At 45.3% G+C, this 16,805-nt stretch overlaps 1 protein-coding gene across 2 annotated transcripts in view; it reads right to left on the bottom strand.

Moving 5' to 3' along the window:
- Itpr2 (inositol 1,4,5-trisphosphate receptor type 2) overlaps nt 1-16,805 on the bottom strand; it is a 408,993-nt gene that overhangs the window by 196,851 nt on the left and 195,337 nt on the right. For both annotated transcript variants that reach the window (XM_005364599.3, XM_026787888.1), the window contains 2 exons: nt 12,989-13,117; nt 11,213-11,333 (listed from right to left, as the gene is read on the bottom strand). In XM_005364599.3, coding sequence (XP_005364656.1) covers nt 11,213-11,333; nt 12,989-13,117 — 250 coding nt within the window. The remainder of the gene's footprint in view (nt 1-11,212; nt 11,334-12,988; nt 13,118-16,805) is intronic.

Consider the following 16,805-nt stretch of genomic DNA (forward strand, 5'->3'; position numbering starts at 1 on the left):
TCTTGAGCCAATGAGTCTACTACACCTGCCATTCTTCATGCCTACAGCGTGTGACAAGGTCAGATGAAGGTTCTTATAAAGAGGTGCTCCTCTTGGGCCTCTAAGTCAGAAACACTGCCTGGCTAAGGACATGTCTGCATCAGAGGACAGGCATCCGAGTCCCTAAGGAACGAGTGGGAGAGGAGGGAGCCACTGCCTGTGCACTTGGCTTTGGGGGACCTCTGCGTTCTCATGAGTGAGCCACCCTATATCCACGGGTATTTTTAGTACATGGCAAACCTCCTAATTAGCCCTATAAATCCTGAAATTTCCTGGATATGACAAGTCTTTTTAGGGCCTTTAAGATAGAATCAAAATCTATTTCTAATTATAATTCATTAAATATTGTGTGCTAGGTGAATGTTTTTAATTAGCAGAAACCACGGATGGTATCTGCCAGAGCAAACCCTCTGAAAACACATACGGGTCCATGATAGGTGCCATGGGGAAAAATTCTTGGACGTGCACACTGACGGATGTGGGGAAGGTGAGCAGGAAGAGTGAGCACTAATTAGAAAACTGGTTGGCTGTCAGCCCATCCAAGCCAGAACGGCTGGAACTGTAGGACAAAGGTGTGGGTGGGAGCTGCACCCGTTCTCCAGCACACCCACGTCTGTGATAAATCCGTGTGTGTGTGTGTGTGTGTGTGTGTGTGTGTGTGTGTGTTCATCAGTGCGCGCACGCGTGTGTAGCGGTCAGAAGACAGCTGTGTTTCCGCGGTCTCCACCTCCCTCTGGTAGGCAGGGTCTCTCACTAGCCTGGAATTTGGAGAGTAGCCTAGGTGGGCCGGCCAATAAGCCCCAGGGGTCCACCGACCTCTGCCTCCCTGGTACTGGGATTCCAGGCACAGGCCACAATGTCACGGCATTTTTATATGGCTTTAGAGACTGAGCTCGGGACATTCTGCATGTGCTTCACTCTCTGAGCTATTCCCCCAGCCCACTGGAGTATTTACACAGGGAGAATGTTGAACGTACGGATACAAGCTTCCTTGTGAACTCAACTCTACCACATGGACGCACGCCCCATTAATCCTCTACTTGGACAAAGCTATACTTCTTATGGCCACTCAGGAATGAGACTTGGAGGCCTGGCTAGTCATCTGGAAAGATGAACTTGAGTGGAGTTCATACCACAAAAGCTGTAAGTAAAAGATGAACTTGAGTGGAGTCCATACCACAAAAGCTGTAAGTAAGTGCAGTGTATTCTAGGTATTCAAAGCGTCTCTCCCAGCCGGGCGGTGGTGGAGCACGCCTTTAATCCCAGCACTTGGGAGGCAGAGACAGGCGGATCTCTGTGAGTTCGAGACCAGCCTGGTCTACAAGAGCTAGTTCCAGGACAGGCTCCAAAACCACAGAGAAACCCTGTCTCGAAAAACCAAAGAAAAAATAAATAAAATAAAAAAACAAAGCGTCTCTCCCTTCCTCTACCTCCCTTTTTCTCTCTGTCTCCCTCCCTCCTCCCTCTCTCCTTCCATCCCTTCCCCTTTCTGCATTTTCCTCACTCTGTGAGACAGGAGAAACTCACAGTCTTTATGGCCTCCCTCAGCCTTCTGAGTGCAGAGGAGAGCATTGCTCACCTCCAGGGAGCACATGGCTTTTCACAACAACACCCAAAAGATGCAGACAAATCAAAATATGAAAATTCTCTGAGAATTAACAGCACCTCAGAGTGGCAAAAACTCTTCTGAGGATGAAATTAAACCTTCAAAGAAGTGGGCTGGGATAAGAGCTCAGGCAGCAAAGTGCATTGCTCGTTGAATCCCCTCCTCCAGAGCAAGCCTAGCATGGCGGTGTGCATGCAAAACCCCAGCACTGGGGAGACAGAGACAGGAGGAGCCCTGGGCTCCCTGGCCAGCCTGCCTCACCTACTTGGCAAGTTCCAGACCAATGGAGAACCCATCTAAAAGATAAGTTACTCTCTGAGCTAAACACACCTGCTCACACAGGAACATGTGCATAAGCTTCCACAAACTAAAAAGCCCCAGAAGAATTATAAATCCCTTATGCTAGGAAATAAAATTCCAATGACAATTTTAAGAAAACTGGTCACCAAATAGTCATTTCCCAACATGTAAGGGTTGAACTCAAAGCACAAGAAGGGCCCTGTTCACAGGAAAGGAAATACCAACAGCTCATTCCCTGTCCATAGAAGAGAAAAACACATTAAAACTGTAACAATATGACGAAATCCAAACACGAAGTTAAGGAGAAGGGTTCTCTGGCATGGCTGGTGGGTTAACAACACCCCTGGCAGAGCAGTTGTCACAACACAGAAGGCCCACTCTCAGGCTTCAGCTCTATTCCCTCATGTGAGAGGTGATCGCAGACATCAGATGTTTAAAACAAGGTGAGGTCGGGTTAGCGCCACGCAAAGGCTGTTGAGTCACGGGAACGCACATTCACTTCTCGGCATCATGCACTTTACTCTTGCAAACATCACAGACCATGCTCTGAGTGCCAAGAAAGGCTCTAGAACTTTCTAACAGGTAAGCTGACAAGTTGTATCTACTCTAGAAATTCCCTGGGGGCGAAGTATGTTTGATAGAGTGGATTTACTTCAGCTACAATGATACCTTCCAGATAGTGAGGAATCACTAAACAATCAGTTAAACTAATAAGTGAAAAGTGTTTATAAAATAGTATGCTATATTATAACTTATTGCAAGTAATTGTTTTATAAAACAGTGGATTTTAAGAAGGTTATTTTGTTTTGATTCAGCATTTGCTTTTCTGGGGCCTCTCTTTTGCATTGTTCAGTATGGAAGCCAGGGACCTGCATACAGGAGGTAGCTAAGGGGTAGCCTGAGCTACTAATGAAGATGTAAAACCATAATCACAAGACTACATGACGTCAAACCCCTTAGACTCCCACTACAATGCCCCCAGCAAATTCAAATAGACATTTATTTAATACAGACTCTCTAAAGGGTTAACGGGTTTACATTTCTTTCATTTTGAGAACAACTGGCTTGAAGTTTGTATTCATTAGGCAAAGCATTTGTAAGAGACATTTCCTGCAATTTCCTTGTGGAAAATCAATACTGTGGCCAAACAGCCACCCAATATGAATCCCCCCAGATCACAGGCCAATTATGAAGCGCATGGGCAGAATTCTTTCCTAAGTGAAATTATTTGGAAGTCATTTGTAGATGTGTTTGCTGGAAGCGTTTCTGCATTTCATGCGTTTTACAGGAACAGGTAAACTGAGGAAAGGCATCTAACCCTGCGTGTCTAAAGATTCCCATGGCCTTGACATTCCTCAGCACTCAGCAAGCCCTTAATGCTCGCGGGGAGGGAACGGCCAACTGAGAGAGTGGTCCTCCAGTCTTCTTACCACCTTCTGCATTCAGTGCACACTAGAGGAAGAGGATGAAGTGGTTTGGATGAGAGACAGGTTGAGGTAATAGTACCAGAGAGCACTTGAGAAACAGGTGTTTCACACAGGTAAACTATAATTGATATTTGCATGTAGAAGGAATGTGTTTGCCAATTCATAAATGCATCAAAATGCATCCCCGACCTTGTGATATTTTACACATAGATTATTCTGTATTCTCTTAAATATCAAATATTCTTAAATGTTTAAGATGTGCCAAATTTCAGTGTTGCTACGCATTTGGAAAGAAAGCTGAAGTAGAAAAGGTAGTGCATGTGAGCGGAAAAGCTTCACACAGGTGCCACCCAGGGCTGGACTTCACGAGAGGCCACTCTTGGAGACTGCCAATGTCTCAGGAGACCTAACCAGAGGGGGTGGTGACTGGGCTCAGAAACAGGTCAGTTTCTAAGACAGAAGGGAGAATCCCAGCAACCCACCACAGCACACCATGGTGTCCCCTGCTTTCCCGTTGGACAGAAAGGAACACAGAAACAGCTGGTTCTCTCTGGGTCCTGCCTCTGCCGTCCTCAGTCCTTCTCTGTCTGTGAAGCCCCAGCCTTCGCTCAATCATAGGAACAGTGATTCTGTTTATGAGGAGATGCCTGATCCTCACAGGTTAATTAACGCAGGTTAATGTGACCTTTAGCTCAAACTTGCTGTCATGTTGCCTTCTGATACTAGCCAAGGTAAAGTCACCGTAGTCCATAGATGGTCCTAAGTCAGCACACACCTGTTGTGGGGGATAACATCTCACTGCTAACAGGACTTAGAAACACTAGAAGACACTTTGGAGGTGTCTGTAGGGTGTTTCCAGAGATGCTTAACCAGTGTAGCACCAGCCTGTCAGCTGGGGACCCCAGCTGAATAAAAAGGAGAAAAGCGGAGCCACCAGCACCTGTCTCTCTGCTTCCTGGCTGTGGTGCAAGGTGGCCACAGCTAGAGACACCCTTGTCACCATGCCTGCCCCACCACAATGGACCAGGCAAGGACACGTTCCACCCTTTCCACCTCACACTGCTTCTGTGGAGAGCTGTCACGGTGATGAGAAAGTAACGAATACATTCATCATCTTGGTTATCAGAAGTAGGTTTGCAGGCCCTGAGGGCAAGGGCCACGAAGATGCTGTTTCCAGAGTCTCCACTCTGAGTGGGGTAAACAGCAGAGTCTGAGAAACAAGAGATTTCAAACAGCAACAAGGAGCAGGAAGGGAAAAAAATCTTATATGAAGATGTTTACATATGATTGATCTATATGGCTGAAAAGAAACTATGAAGATATGATAACATGGTATGAGGTTATATGGCATACAATGATGGTGTGAAGGGCTAGGAGATGATACTATAAGGTGACAATATATGGATATATGATACGATATGAAGATATGCTATGATTGTAAGTCATGATGTGATATGATAATATGATAATTGTGTGACAGTATAAGATGATATGGTAATATAAAATTACATGATATGCATATACATGATAATATATGATAAGATGATGATATACCATGATGATACATACAGTATGATGACATGAAGATGATGTTGCATGAGTTCTAATTGGTCTTAATAATAAAAACCAGGAGCCAGATATCAGGGGGAGAAAGCTGAAAGGTCAGAGAAGCAGAGCAGCCAGGAACTAGTTCCTGCCGCTATGAAATCCTCAGACTGAAGGGCATTCTGTCTCTGAAGTCCTCAGACTGAATGCCATGAGCTCCTGTCTCCTCCTGCCTTACAGTCCTCTCTCTGCCCACCCACATCCCTTCCCATCTCCACCTCCCTAGTGCTGGGATTAAAAGTGCGAGCCACCACTGCCCGGCCTCTGTGGCTAACTAGTGAGGCTAGCTCCATACTCCAATCTTCAGGCAAGCTTTGTTTGTCAAAGCACAAACGAAATATCACCACATGCGGTGATGATATAATTGAATGATATAATGACATATGATCATGCGACATGAGTGCTGGCAGCCCTGTCAGAGAAGAAGCAGATGATAGTGGACATGAGGATCTCAGGGCCCCAGGAGGCCAATCCCTAATGGGTGAATCTTGGAGAGGCAAGGCCCCGAGACCACAGACCTCAGAATGTCTTTTGCTTCTGCTGGGCAAAGCTTCACATCTTTGCCACGGCCATCTCTCTCTCTGGCATCTGGCATAGTGTGGACGGGTGTGGGAATATCACCACTGCCCATCATGTAGTGATTACCTCCTGGAAGCATCTCGTTCTGCTGGGCATTTTACTGTGGATTATTAAGATGATTTCCTCCTAAGCTGTACTATTTAACTGAACCTAAGAAATGATTTTATTATATAATAATGGTGATTATGCAAAAATGGTGTTAGTTTAAACAGGATTTTGGTGACTGGGGTTTTTTAATAACTATAATAAGGGATTATTATAGAGGTTAGTTTAGTGAGAAAATTAATATAGTAAAGGTAGGATAAAATGCTGTCCCTGCCTCTGATAACGCAGAGGCTGCAGAGGATAAAAAAATAAAACAAGGAAGTGTCACACAGCAAGAATACATGAGCTTCTATTGAGGAGCAGTGTAGAAAAACATCTGAGTCCCAGTAGCCTAACTAGCTTAACTCCTTTCTTAATGTTGGGAGATGTGTTCACGGGGTTAGGAGTGCATCACAGCTGAAACAAAGCTTTGAAAATAACTTAAAATTAGACTAAGATGTTTCTGTCAAATAGTGCAGAGGTGAAAAACCCAAGGAGACAATCTGAAGTTTCAGAAGGGCACAGAGTTGAATGAGGAACCCGTTTAGGTCAGAGGACAGAAACAGAGCAGTCCAATCATTGTCCACTGACGTATATTCCTTGCTAGGATTGGTTGATAACAAATCTGTAGCAAGTTGCTTGGGTATGAATGTACGTGGGTTCCTGGGATAATTTGTTTTTCACCTGCAGTGGTAAACTGTTTAACCATGGAAGGGATATAGAAAACATGCCACTTTTTACTTGTATTCATGGTAAACATTCATTTGAAAACTAGACTGTACCCACACTGTGATTTTTATATTTCTTGAAAGATTTTGCTGGAGTATATAGGCTGTAATGGGAAAACAGAGAAGAGAAGGAAAACACCAAAAATGAGAGAATAAGGAGGAAAACATCAGAGAGACAGAAGGGACATTTCTGGAGAAAATAGAACATAAGAATGCAGGAGAAGAATAAAGATGGAAACCATCAAGAGAGCATGTGAGTGTCTTTCCCCTTACCCCTTAGATGAGAAAGTCATAGTACGCAGAGTTCATGGATTCCCTGTGAGCCCTTTGCTGTTGGAAGCAGGCCTCCCAGGCAGGAAAACATGATGGTATGTAATATTATGTGACATGATACCAAATGACATGAAATTTGATTTATGATGATGATATAATATGATATGATAAGGTGATATATAGGATGGTATAATGTGTGATCTACAATATAATGTAATATGATGATAACATGAAATGGTATGGTGCATAATGCCATTATATGATATAATTAAATGATATATAATAACATAATACTAAATTATAATATTTGACATATGATAATATGACAATGTCATGGTATATAGTATATAACACCAGCTTTCTAGGAATATCTTTTATAGGATATTTTTATTTTTAACTAGTTTGTGTGTGTCTATCTGAGTTTGTAAATGTTAGCGCAGTGCTCATGGGGACCAGAAGAGGATTTCCGATCCCCTGAAGCTGGAGTTGTGAGATGTTGAGAGAGACCAGATGCGGGTCCAGGGAGCGGTACCCAGGTTCTCTGCAAAACACACTCTTAGCTGCTTTTAAAGCCATCTTTATGCTTGTGATGGCATAAGCTATGGTCAGATAAAAACCACAAGGGCAGGTGCACAGTGAGGAGGAGGACAGCCCCGTGGAGATGAAGGAAAGAAAAGGCTTTCACAAAGAAATTTTAACAAAAATACTTTTGTTGTTCGAGATAGTGCTTCACGTCGCCCATAATATACAGCATAGGGTCACCTTAAACTCCTGCTCCTCCTGCCTCTACCTCCAAATGATGGGACTCCAGGTGTGTGCCACCACAGACACCGATGGCAGAGTGTAAGGCCAACAGAAAGAAAGACGAAAGCCAGCCTCGTGGAGATAAAAGGGACACCAAGCCAAAGCACCGCTCCCCATTATTTCCTCGGCCGCGGGTTGGGTAGAACCATCACCACACGTGTTTTTTTAATACACAGAAAGAAATCACGCTTTGTTTGTTTGTTTGTTTTCTGAAAAACCATTCGGCTTTGGCTAGCGCAGAAAAGGATTAGGCCAGTGTATTTGGGTGACGACTTTAGGCCAACAACTCTGCTGTCGCGCCGTGAAAGAACTGATCTGACCGCACACTGAATCCCCTGGGCTCGGATTTAGATGGTAAGCACACATGAAATCCCCCAGCTCCCATTCATTCATTCATCCTTCATTAGTTCTTTTGTTTGCAATCCTCCTGCATCACCGTCCTAGGCAGCTGGGATTACAGGTGTACCTGCTCCCATGCCTGATTTTGTCTGCAATTTCTAAGTGCTACGCACAGCACTCTAAGTACTGCGGAGGCCAAGTGGTCTCAGCCCCCATCGCATTTGCTGAAGGCTAAAGAGAAAGGAGAGAGAGGGAGGGAGAGAAGGACGCAAACCCGAGAAATATCATCTGAAGGGAAGGCCTTATGCTGTGTGAAAGGGAAGACTATTTGCTTCTCCTTTCGATGACACCTTCTACTGATGGCTAAAATTCCTAAATTTGATCCAAAAAAAATTCCATAATTTCATTGTAACGTGGAAAGTAATGTCCCTTGCAGAGCCTCTCAGCTCTGAGCACCTCAGGATGAGCATCGTGAAGTATGCATGGAAAGTGGCCATGACCTAGAGCCCTGGAGCTCAGAAAGGGGCTGCAGATACAGAGGGCAGTCAGAGCTTGAGAGTGAGGAGGTCACAGGGCTGGGGACAGCAGGGCTCGGGGGGTACAGGGGCCACACAACAGAGTGACCCAGGAGAGCGCCGGAGGCTCAGGTCAAAGCAAAACCATAAACATGGTGTGGAAAACACGTCACTTACAATACCAGTGACAGCATCAAATGCTCAGCAATAACGTGAGAAATACAGATAATTCACTATATTATTATATATAATACATCAAATGCTTCAGCATTAGAGAACTATGAGAGGACTAGAGGGCCCTAGCACTTGCACACAAACTGAGGAAGACAATCCCACCCCCAGCATCAGGCTGACCGGGACACCAGGCAGGAAGGGAGGGGGAGGAGAGTGTCCGTCCTGTGCACTCCAGGGCAGAACCGCAGAGGGATGACCAGGTCCCCAGGTCCAAGCGGCATGTGCGCCAGAGAAGCAAGCACAGTAGAGATTCTATTTAAAACTATTTCTTTCACATATTTATAACTAGAATTCTTATCTAAAATTAATTTCCTAGGTAAACTATATTACTATTAACTGCAGTCATCAATTGATATTCTTAGATTATATCTGATTTTTTATTTCCTCAAAATTGGTGCCACCATTAAGTTTTGTTAATATAAAATCTCTTAGGCCAGTTTGCAGATTAGGTAAAGACCGAAAACATTTTAATGATCACAATTAGCTATATCACTGACTGCCTATCACAGGTTTATTAAGCATATACTAAACACGAGGTCAAGATAATGGTTTCCTGAACTGTGAGATATAAATAACCAAAGAACCAATCAAAGGTTGGGTGTAAAAGAGTGCGGCCTTGGTCCTGGTAAATCTCAATAAACATTAACAGTGGCCGAGACCATGACCACGACACTGAAATGATGGAACCACCAGGAATGGCCATATGCCTCTCTGTTTTCCTTTTTACTTTATTATTTTCTGTCCATCCGAGCCTGTACTTCTTCTCTGTCCTCCACTCCCTCCATAATTCATCTACGCAAAGACTGGGAAGGTGACTCAGTGGGTAAGTACTTCTGGTGTAAGCTTAATTTGAGTCTCCCACATAAAGCCAGATGCACTGGAATACATCTGTAATCCCAGCACTCCTGCGATGAGGTGGATCCCAGCACTGCTGCAGTGAGGTGATCCCAGCACTGCTACAGTGAGGTGGATCCCAGCACTGTTACCTACAGTGACATGGATCCCAGCACTGCTGCAGTGAGGTGGATCTCAGCATTCCTACCTACAGTGAGGCGGATCCCAGCACTGTTACAGTGAGGTGATCCCAGCACTGCTACCCACAGTGAGGTGGATCCCAGCACTGCTACAGTGAGATGGATCCCACCACTGCTACCTACAGTGACATGGATCCCAGCACTGCTGCAGTGAGGTGGATCTCAGCATTCCTACCTACAGTGAGGTGGATCCCAGCACTGCTACCCACAGTGAGGTGGATCCCAGCACTGTTACAGTGAGGTGATCCCAGCACTGCTACCCACAGTGAGGTGGATCCCAGCACTGCTACCCACAGAGAGGTGGATCCCAGCACTGCTGCAGTGAGGTGGATCCCAGCACTGTTACAGTGAGGTGATCCCAGCACTGCTACCCACAGTGAGGTGGATCCCAGCACCCCTACCAACAGTGAGGTGGGAGGCAAAGAAAGGAGAAGTCATGGGCTGCCATGCAGGGAAACAACAACGAGACCTTGTCTCAAATAAGGTTGACGGCAAGGAATAGCTGTGAGGGTGTCCACTGACCTTGACATATGAACCATACATGCATGTGCCTGCATTCACACACACATAATACCCATAAACATACCTATTATGCACAAAATTATGTAATAATTAATACAAAACTACGTACAGGCTTGACTTTACACAGCGGGAAGCATCTATGAGAATTCTTATCCTCACTTCCCTTAGTTTAAATCCCTGGCCTGTAGTGATGTTTTGTTTGTGTTTTAACAGATAGAGCTTGCCTGAAGATCAGAGTACAGAGCTAAGCCACCAGAGGCCAGACAGTGGTGGCACACACCTTTAATTTCAGGACTCTGGAAGACAGAGGCAGAAGAATCTCTGTTAGTTCAAGGCCAGCCTGGACTACAAGATTGAATCTGTCTAAATGAGAAACAGAGCTCACACAAAGGTGATCCCACGTATTTAATCCCAGCACTAGGGAGGTGGAGACAGGAGTGATAGGGCTGGGCAGGGAGAGTATAAGGCAGTAGACAGGAGCTCAGTGCGGTCTGAGGACAGTCCCTGCAGTCAGAGGGGACAGTCTGAGGACAGGATCACCCTTTCAGTCTGAGCACTGATAGAGGTAAAAGGTCTCCTAGTGGCTGCTCTGCTTCTCTGACCCTTCAGCTTTCAGCCCCTGATATCCGACTCTGGGTTTTATTTATTAAGACCAATTAGAATTTGTGTTACACTTGTCTTCATCTCATTATTAATGTTGACGCCCTCAGTGTATAATAGGCCTTTGAATGATACAGATTTCACACAAACTAGAATGTTAAAAACAAACAAACAAAAAGCCTATTGCCATAAAAATTATTAACATCAGGTTCTCATTAATAAATAAGATAATTCCACAATTAAAAGTAAGATAATTAGTTAAGCCATTCTTACAAAATCTCACTAAGCCATATTTTAAATATAATACCCCTTTGAAATTTGGAAATATGAATATACTTTTCTTCCAAAACTCTGCTATGTTGAGAATCAGTTGCTGAACCTTGGTCTTCCACTTAAACAAAAGAACAACCTGGCTTTATTTGTTTGTGAGGTTCTAGACCAGAAAGCTGCCTGTGTGGCTCGTAACACAAACCCGGTAACTTCAGGAAACGTGCAACTGAGGCAAACTAGACCCCTGACTTACCCACTTCAGCGAGCGCTCGGATACAGGACTCCACTGAGGCCTTCTGGGAAGGGTTGGGCCAGGTGCAGTTGTAAATTCTGAAGGCGGATTGCAGCAGCTGGATAAAGACAGGCTGGTGGGTCTGAAAACAGAAGGAAAGTGGTCATTCTATGTCATTATGCCATGGTCCCTAAGCCACTAACATGCCTGAAGAGCTACACCTTATCAGACAGTGACACACAGTGTTGTGTGCTCCAAAGCCACTCACAAACACCTGACCACAAAACATGTCTTGTGTGTCAATAACATGAGAGGAAACATGCCAGACACTACAGAAGATTGGTCACTTGTGTTTCTACTATAATTGTGTGTGTATGTGTGTGTGCGTGAATGTGTGTGTGCATGCACATGTGTGTATGCGCGTGTGTGTGCATGTGTGTGCTTGTGTGTGTGTGTGCGCGTGCACATGTGTGTGTAAGTGCATGTGTGTGTGCTTGCACACACGTGTGTAGATCAGAGCTGACCTCAGCTATCTTCCTCCGCCATTCTCCACCTTATTCTGGTGAGCGGAGTTTCTCACTGAATCTGACGTTGTGTCCACTAGACCTGCCAGGTCACTAAGCTGCAGGGTCTCCCTGTCTCTGACCCTGCAGGGGCCCACTACCACATCCAGTGAAGAGAAAGCCAAGGTCTACATCTTCAAGATGTTATCCCTCACGGCAACAGACACCAAAAGAGACATCAAACCTCAGACATGCAGAAATGCATTAAATAAAACTGTGTGTGTCTGTGTATCCAACTTATAATTCCTTTAAAAAATTAAGGATTGTGCAAAGAGCTGTTATGGTGCGTTTAGAGACTAGTGAACAAAACTGTCCATGTTCCGGGCACTTTTCCCTGATATCATTGATTGAAGGACAGCAGTATCTGCTGGGAACTCACGGAACACAGGGTTGAGCAATTGTGTTCTCCACACAGACAAAACTAGAGGACACTCAGTGTGACCCTGTGGTGGTATGCGAACTGAGCGTCATCTTTCTTAGTCGTGAATTCTCCTTATGGAGCACACATTTTAATAAGACGCCCTACAGATATGCTGTAACGTATCTGGTGGTTTCCTCATCTGTGGACATTTAAGGATGGAAAGCACAAGTGTCTTTAAGTATTTATGAAGACTTAAAAACCTTCATGTTTTTAACCTTTAGGATAAACCACTAACAGACAGCAGCAGCCCAGGTCAGAGCCATCTGAACAATCAGCCATTATTTCAGCACTTGGTCCTTTGCCTACAGATGTGAAATGTCTTGTAGTACTTAGCAGGAGGACAATGACTCAATTTTAGGAGGCGGTCTCTCAATGTAAAATGAAAGTTGGGGTTCGGGGAGCGATCACTAAGTGGGAGAGGTTGTGGGAGGACATGGAGGGTCTCTGATCTTTCATCTGATTAAATGATGTATAAACTGGATTGTGTGTTAAGATATAAGTATTAAAGTGGGTCAGAACAGGCAAAATTATAAAAGCTAAGAGACACTAAAATGAATGAAAACACACAGGAAACACTGGGACCAGAAGAAGGGAGGAGAGAAAAGGTGTGAGAAAATATAACAACGTACACACAAAACAATGCCACCATGAAACCCATTCCTCCTTGTTATTATGAATAAGTTAATATGAAAATAAAGTTTGGTCAAGTCAGAAAGGGGATGACGCTAAGTAATACAAAAGAGAAGTGGTTCTCCAGAGAATCAGAAAGGATGACCGAGCCAGATTAGTTCCCCCGGCACTGGGTTCAGTTACCTGCAGGCTGGTACTGTTGTCTGAGAAGGGCGAGTTGAAGAAGCCGCTCACGATATTCATGACTGACTCCGTCACACATCTCTCCAGGAAGGTGTCTGCGTGTTTCCTGTCGGTGGTGGTGTTACAGACCTGGAGAGAAAGCCAAGTCTCTGCGTTATGAGTCGGTAGTGGAACCTTCTCAACGTTACCCTCCTAGAGTTCTCCACAGCCTTTTCTGTGCTCGGTGATGCTGTTACAGATGGATGGTTTCTGACCAAATCCTCCAAAACACCAGTCCGCGGCAGCTTCCCATTTAGCCTCTCCATCATTTCAACCTCCTCTGTCCCTTTAGTCCCCAGGCCCTGTTTTAACTTGTTTTCTTTATTTTTCCAGGCCAACCTCCCCCTTGGTCCCCAAACTTGATTTTGACGAAAACCACTCCCACTCCCTGAGAGGAAGCCGAAGAGTTAAAGGGGATGAGAAGAATTCGTGGTGACTTGTGTCGACATGCATTTTCCCTGGAAGTACCTGGGCCCATGTGAAGAGGCGTGGGTACCATCTGAGGGCTGTTGAGATCTGCATGTGGGATGTCCTCTGCGGGCCCATGGGTCCCCAGTCAGTGGTGCTATTTTAAATAATGAAGACGTGTGCCCAACATTTCACATGTTGGCGGGACGCTGTCTTATACAAAGTTTACCCTATGCATCTGTTATCAACTTACAAACGATCTCATGTCTTATGACTTTTGTGTTCACAGCTTATCTTCTGCGGATCGTAGCCCAGTGCCCACGGGTCGGATATGCCTGGGAAGTAGAGCCTTGCTGAGGGAGCAACTTGCTCACTGTTGTCTGGGCATTGAGGCTAAAAGCCCCACCCACCTCACTTCCTGTTTGATCACGGAGAGGAGCCCCAGTTGCACAGGTCTGACAATCTTCAGTCACCTGCTGCTATCTCTTCCCCTCCTGTAGACTGTACCCCCAAACTGTGAGCTGAAGTAAGCCCCCACACTCAAGCATCTTCTCGGGCATCTCATCACAGAAACAGAAGAGAGAGGAAAATGGAGGCATAGATCTAAAGCCTTCCCACACTCTCTTCTCCAAGGCCCTCGGCAGGACAGGTTGAGGCCCAGACCAGCCCTGGAGCTGGGGGCCTAAGCAGCCTGCTGCCCCTGCCCTTTTGCTGAGCTGTATTTCCAACTCGGGCCGACGAATTGCGAAAGCTAAGAGTTGTGATTGAAAACACACAGGAAGTATGGACGCAGAGAGAGCGGGAGTGGAGGGTGGGAGAGGAGACTGGAAACCGAGGCCGGCAAAGCAAACAAATAGAAGACAGGGTGAGAGACCAGGGATGGCGGCCATCTGCTCCAGATGTCCTTGGGCAACAGAACTTCTCTGCCATGCCTGACTTTTCAATAAGGGACTTCATCAAAAGAACAAGTGGATGTGGTTTAGTTTAATACCACTCTAAAACTTTTCACACAATTCCATAAAAGAGGAAACTTCCCTTCTCAAAGTATGTGTCTCAGAGCTTCTGGCTGGGAGAACGGGGCTGTTATTACCAGAATTAAATGTGTGGAGGGGAGGGGAGCAGGGTTCGGGTCCTAAACCCCTTTCCATATGTGTAGTTCATTTTCCCTTCCCCCCAAAACAACACACACTTATATAACATTCTCTGAACAGAAAGCGCTTCAGTATAACTCACAGTGTCAGGCTATTGGGGAAACCGTATGATTTAAAGGGAACAAATTTGTCTAATTATGGAATTCCGCCATTGTCTTAGCAACAGCTCATGTGTGAACAAGATGTTCAAGGCCGTCCTACCACAGAGGCTATACCCCATGACTGCAGGGAAAAGTATCAAATTATATATATTCATCTCGTATATAAATTTAAAAATTATATCACAATAAGAGTGAATATAAGTGAATATTTTCTTCTCTCTCTCCTCTCTCTCCCTCTCTCGCCTATCTCTCTCATTTCATTATCTCTCACTTACAAGCAGCACCGTGCAGATTCTCTTTGGCAACACCGCCACCCCATACTTCAGGCCTATGATGAAGTAAACTGAGGTCTGCCTGGACACAGTCACTGCAGTACTCTGACAGGCGATCTAAGGACAAGAGACCTACGATGTCACTAAGGGGGACAGTGTACCACGGAGAGGTTAGACAAAGAGAAGACACATGTCCTGGACCAGAGGGCATGGAACAGCATCACACTCCTCAGAATTTCAAAAGCATGAACCCTTCATTTCTAGAATTATCCATCTCTTATTTTTGCGCCTCTGACATGGGACCACACGGAGAAAAATCGTATGTGAGAGAAGATTACTGTGAACGTCTCTGAGATAAAGAAGTCTGATACATGACTCTGACTTTCATGTTCTTTAACTTTAGATTGGGCTGCATTTGTGGGCCACGCTGAGGATTAAAATCTCACTTGGTCCCAGGACTAAGATCAAACTGATTTTCCCAGGACAGGCATCCGTTACGATTTTACTTCTTTTGGCCTCTTCCAAACACTGGACTATGTTTGAGCTAGTCTGGTGGGCTAAAGCTGCCCTTTGGTTGAACAGGTGGCTGACCAGTACTCACGTATCAGCCCCAGGACCTTTGATCAGGCTGGGCCCTTGCTGTGGAGGAGGGGTCTCTCACTGGACTTACTGTACGTTGTGCTGCATTGCTTGGAGCTGGATACTGTGAAGATCCAGCCAGAGATTCCCTTTTGAGCTGGTAGATTGATGAGCGTTACCTAGATAATGCTTTACTCTGAGATGTTAAACAGCAACATTCTTACTTTATATCCTACTGGTCCTACTTGTTAAAACCTTGAAAAAGAATTATCAGGAAGGAAAAAAAGGAAAAAAACTAATAAATAATGTTCAAGTTCTTTATCCAGTTGTAAAATTTACTTTTATTGCCTCTTCGGTAAAAGCAAAGGTTGGACATGGCGCAAATTAGCGTCGCGTCAAATCTTTTTATGTTTGAGATGCATCTTTAAGTTTTCATCTGCTGACTGTATTGATGACCTCAGGCTGCTCCCTGTGAAATGCGCGCATGTGCCGCCCGCCCTTACCTGGGCTCTCACTAGAAAAGCCTGCACCATTTTGATCATCTTAACGCACCATCCTCCTTGAGTCTACTTTTGAAAGTAGTCTGAGGCCCACATTTTTTAAATGACCAATCGTTGCTTAGCTATCCCCTTCCTGCTGGTTTTCATGTCCTGATCTTTGATTCAGTCACGTACACTGGTTATTATGAAGAATCACACAACAGCACTGATTTCACTTTCTCCTCTGTGGCTTGCTTTTCAAAGTGAGACTCGTCAGATGTGAAGATGGGCCCACACGGCATGCTCGGCTGATCCTCTGAAATCAATCTGTAATGCAATGGCCAGATTATCTGTGGACAGGCGGGACAGCCCTTGTTAACAGCAGCGAGCTCTTGCCTTCATGAGTGGTTGTGTTCAGCTAACTGGGGTGCTATCCAGGGGTTCAGCTAACTAAGGGTGCTGGCCAGTTACAGAGAGAAGAGGCCACTTTACTCTGCCTGCATCCCATCTCCTTGAACAGCTGTGCTTCAAGGATTCCCAGGCTGCCTCCCTGGCCTCTGGGTGGTAACACCTTTTTTTTTACTTAGTCTTGCCACCTGGATGCTCACCCAGCCTCCTGGACACTCACCTAGCCTCCTGGACACTCACCTAGCCTCCTGGACACTCACCTAGCCTCCTAGGTGCTCACCTAGCCTCCTGGCTGCTCACCCAGCCTCCTGGGCACTCATCTAGTCTCCTGGCTGCTCACCCAGCCTCCTGGGCACTCATCTAGTCTCCTGGCTGCTCAC

The sequence above is a fragment of the Microtus ochrogaster genome, assembly GCF_000317375.1.
Source record: "Microtus ochrogaster isolate Prairie Vole_2 chromosome 14 unlocalized genomic scaffold, MicOch1.0 chr14_random_2, whole genome shotgun sequence".
NCBI lineage: Eukaryota > Metazoa > Chordata > Mammalia > Rodentia > Cricetidae > Microtus > Microtus ochrogaster.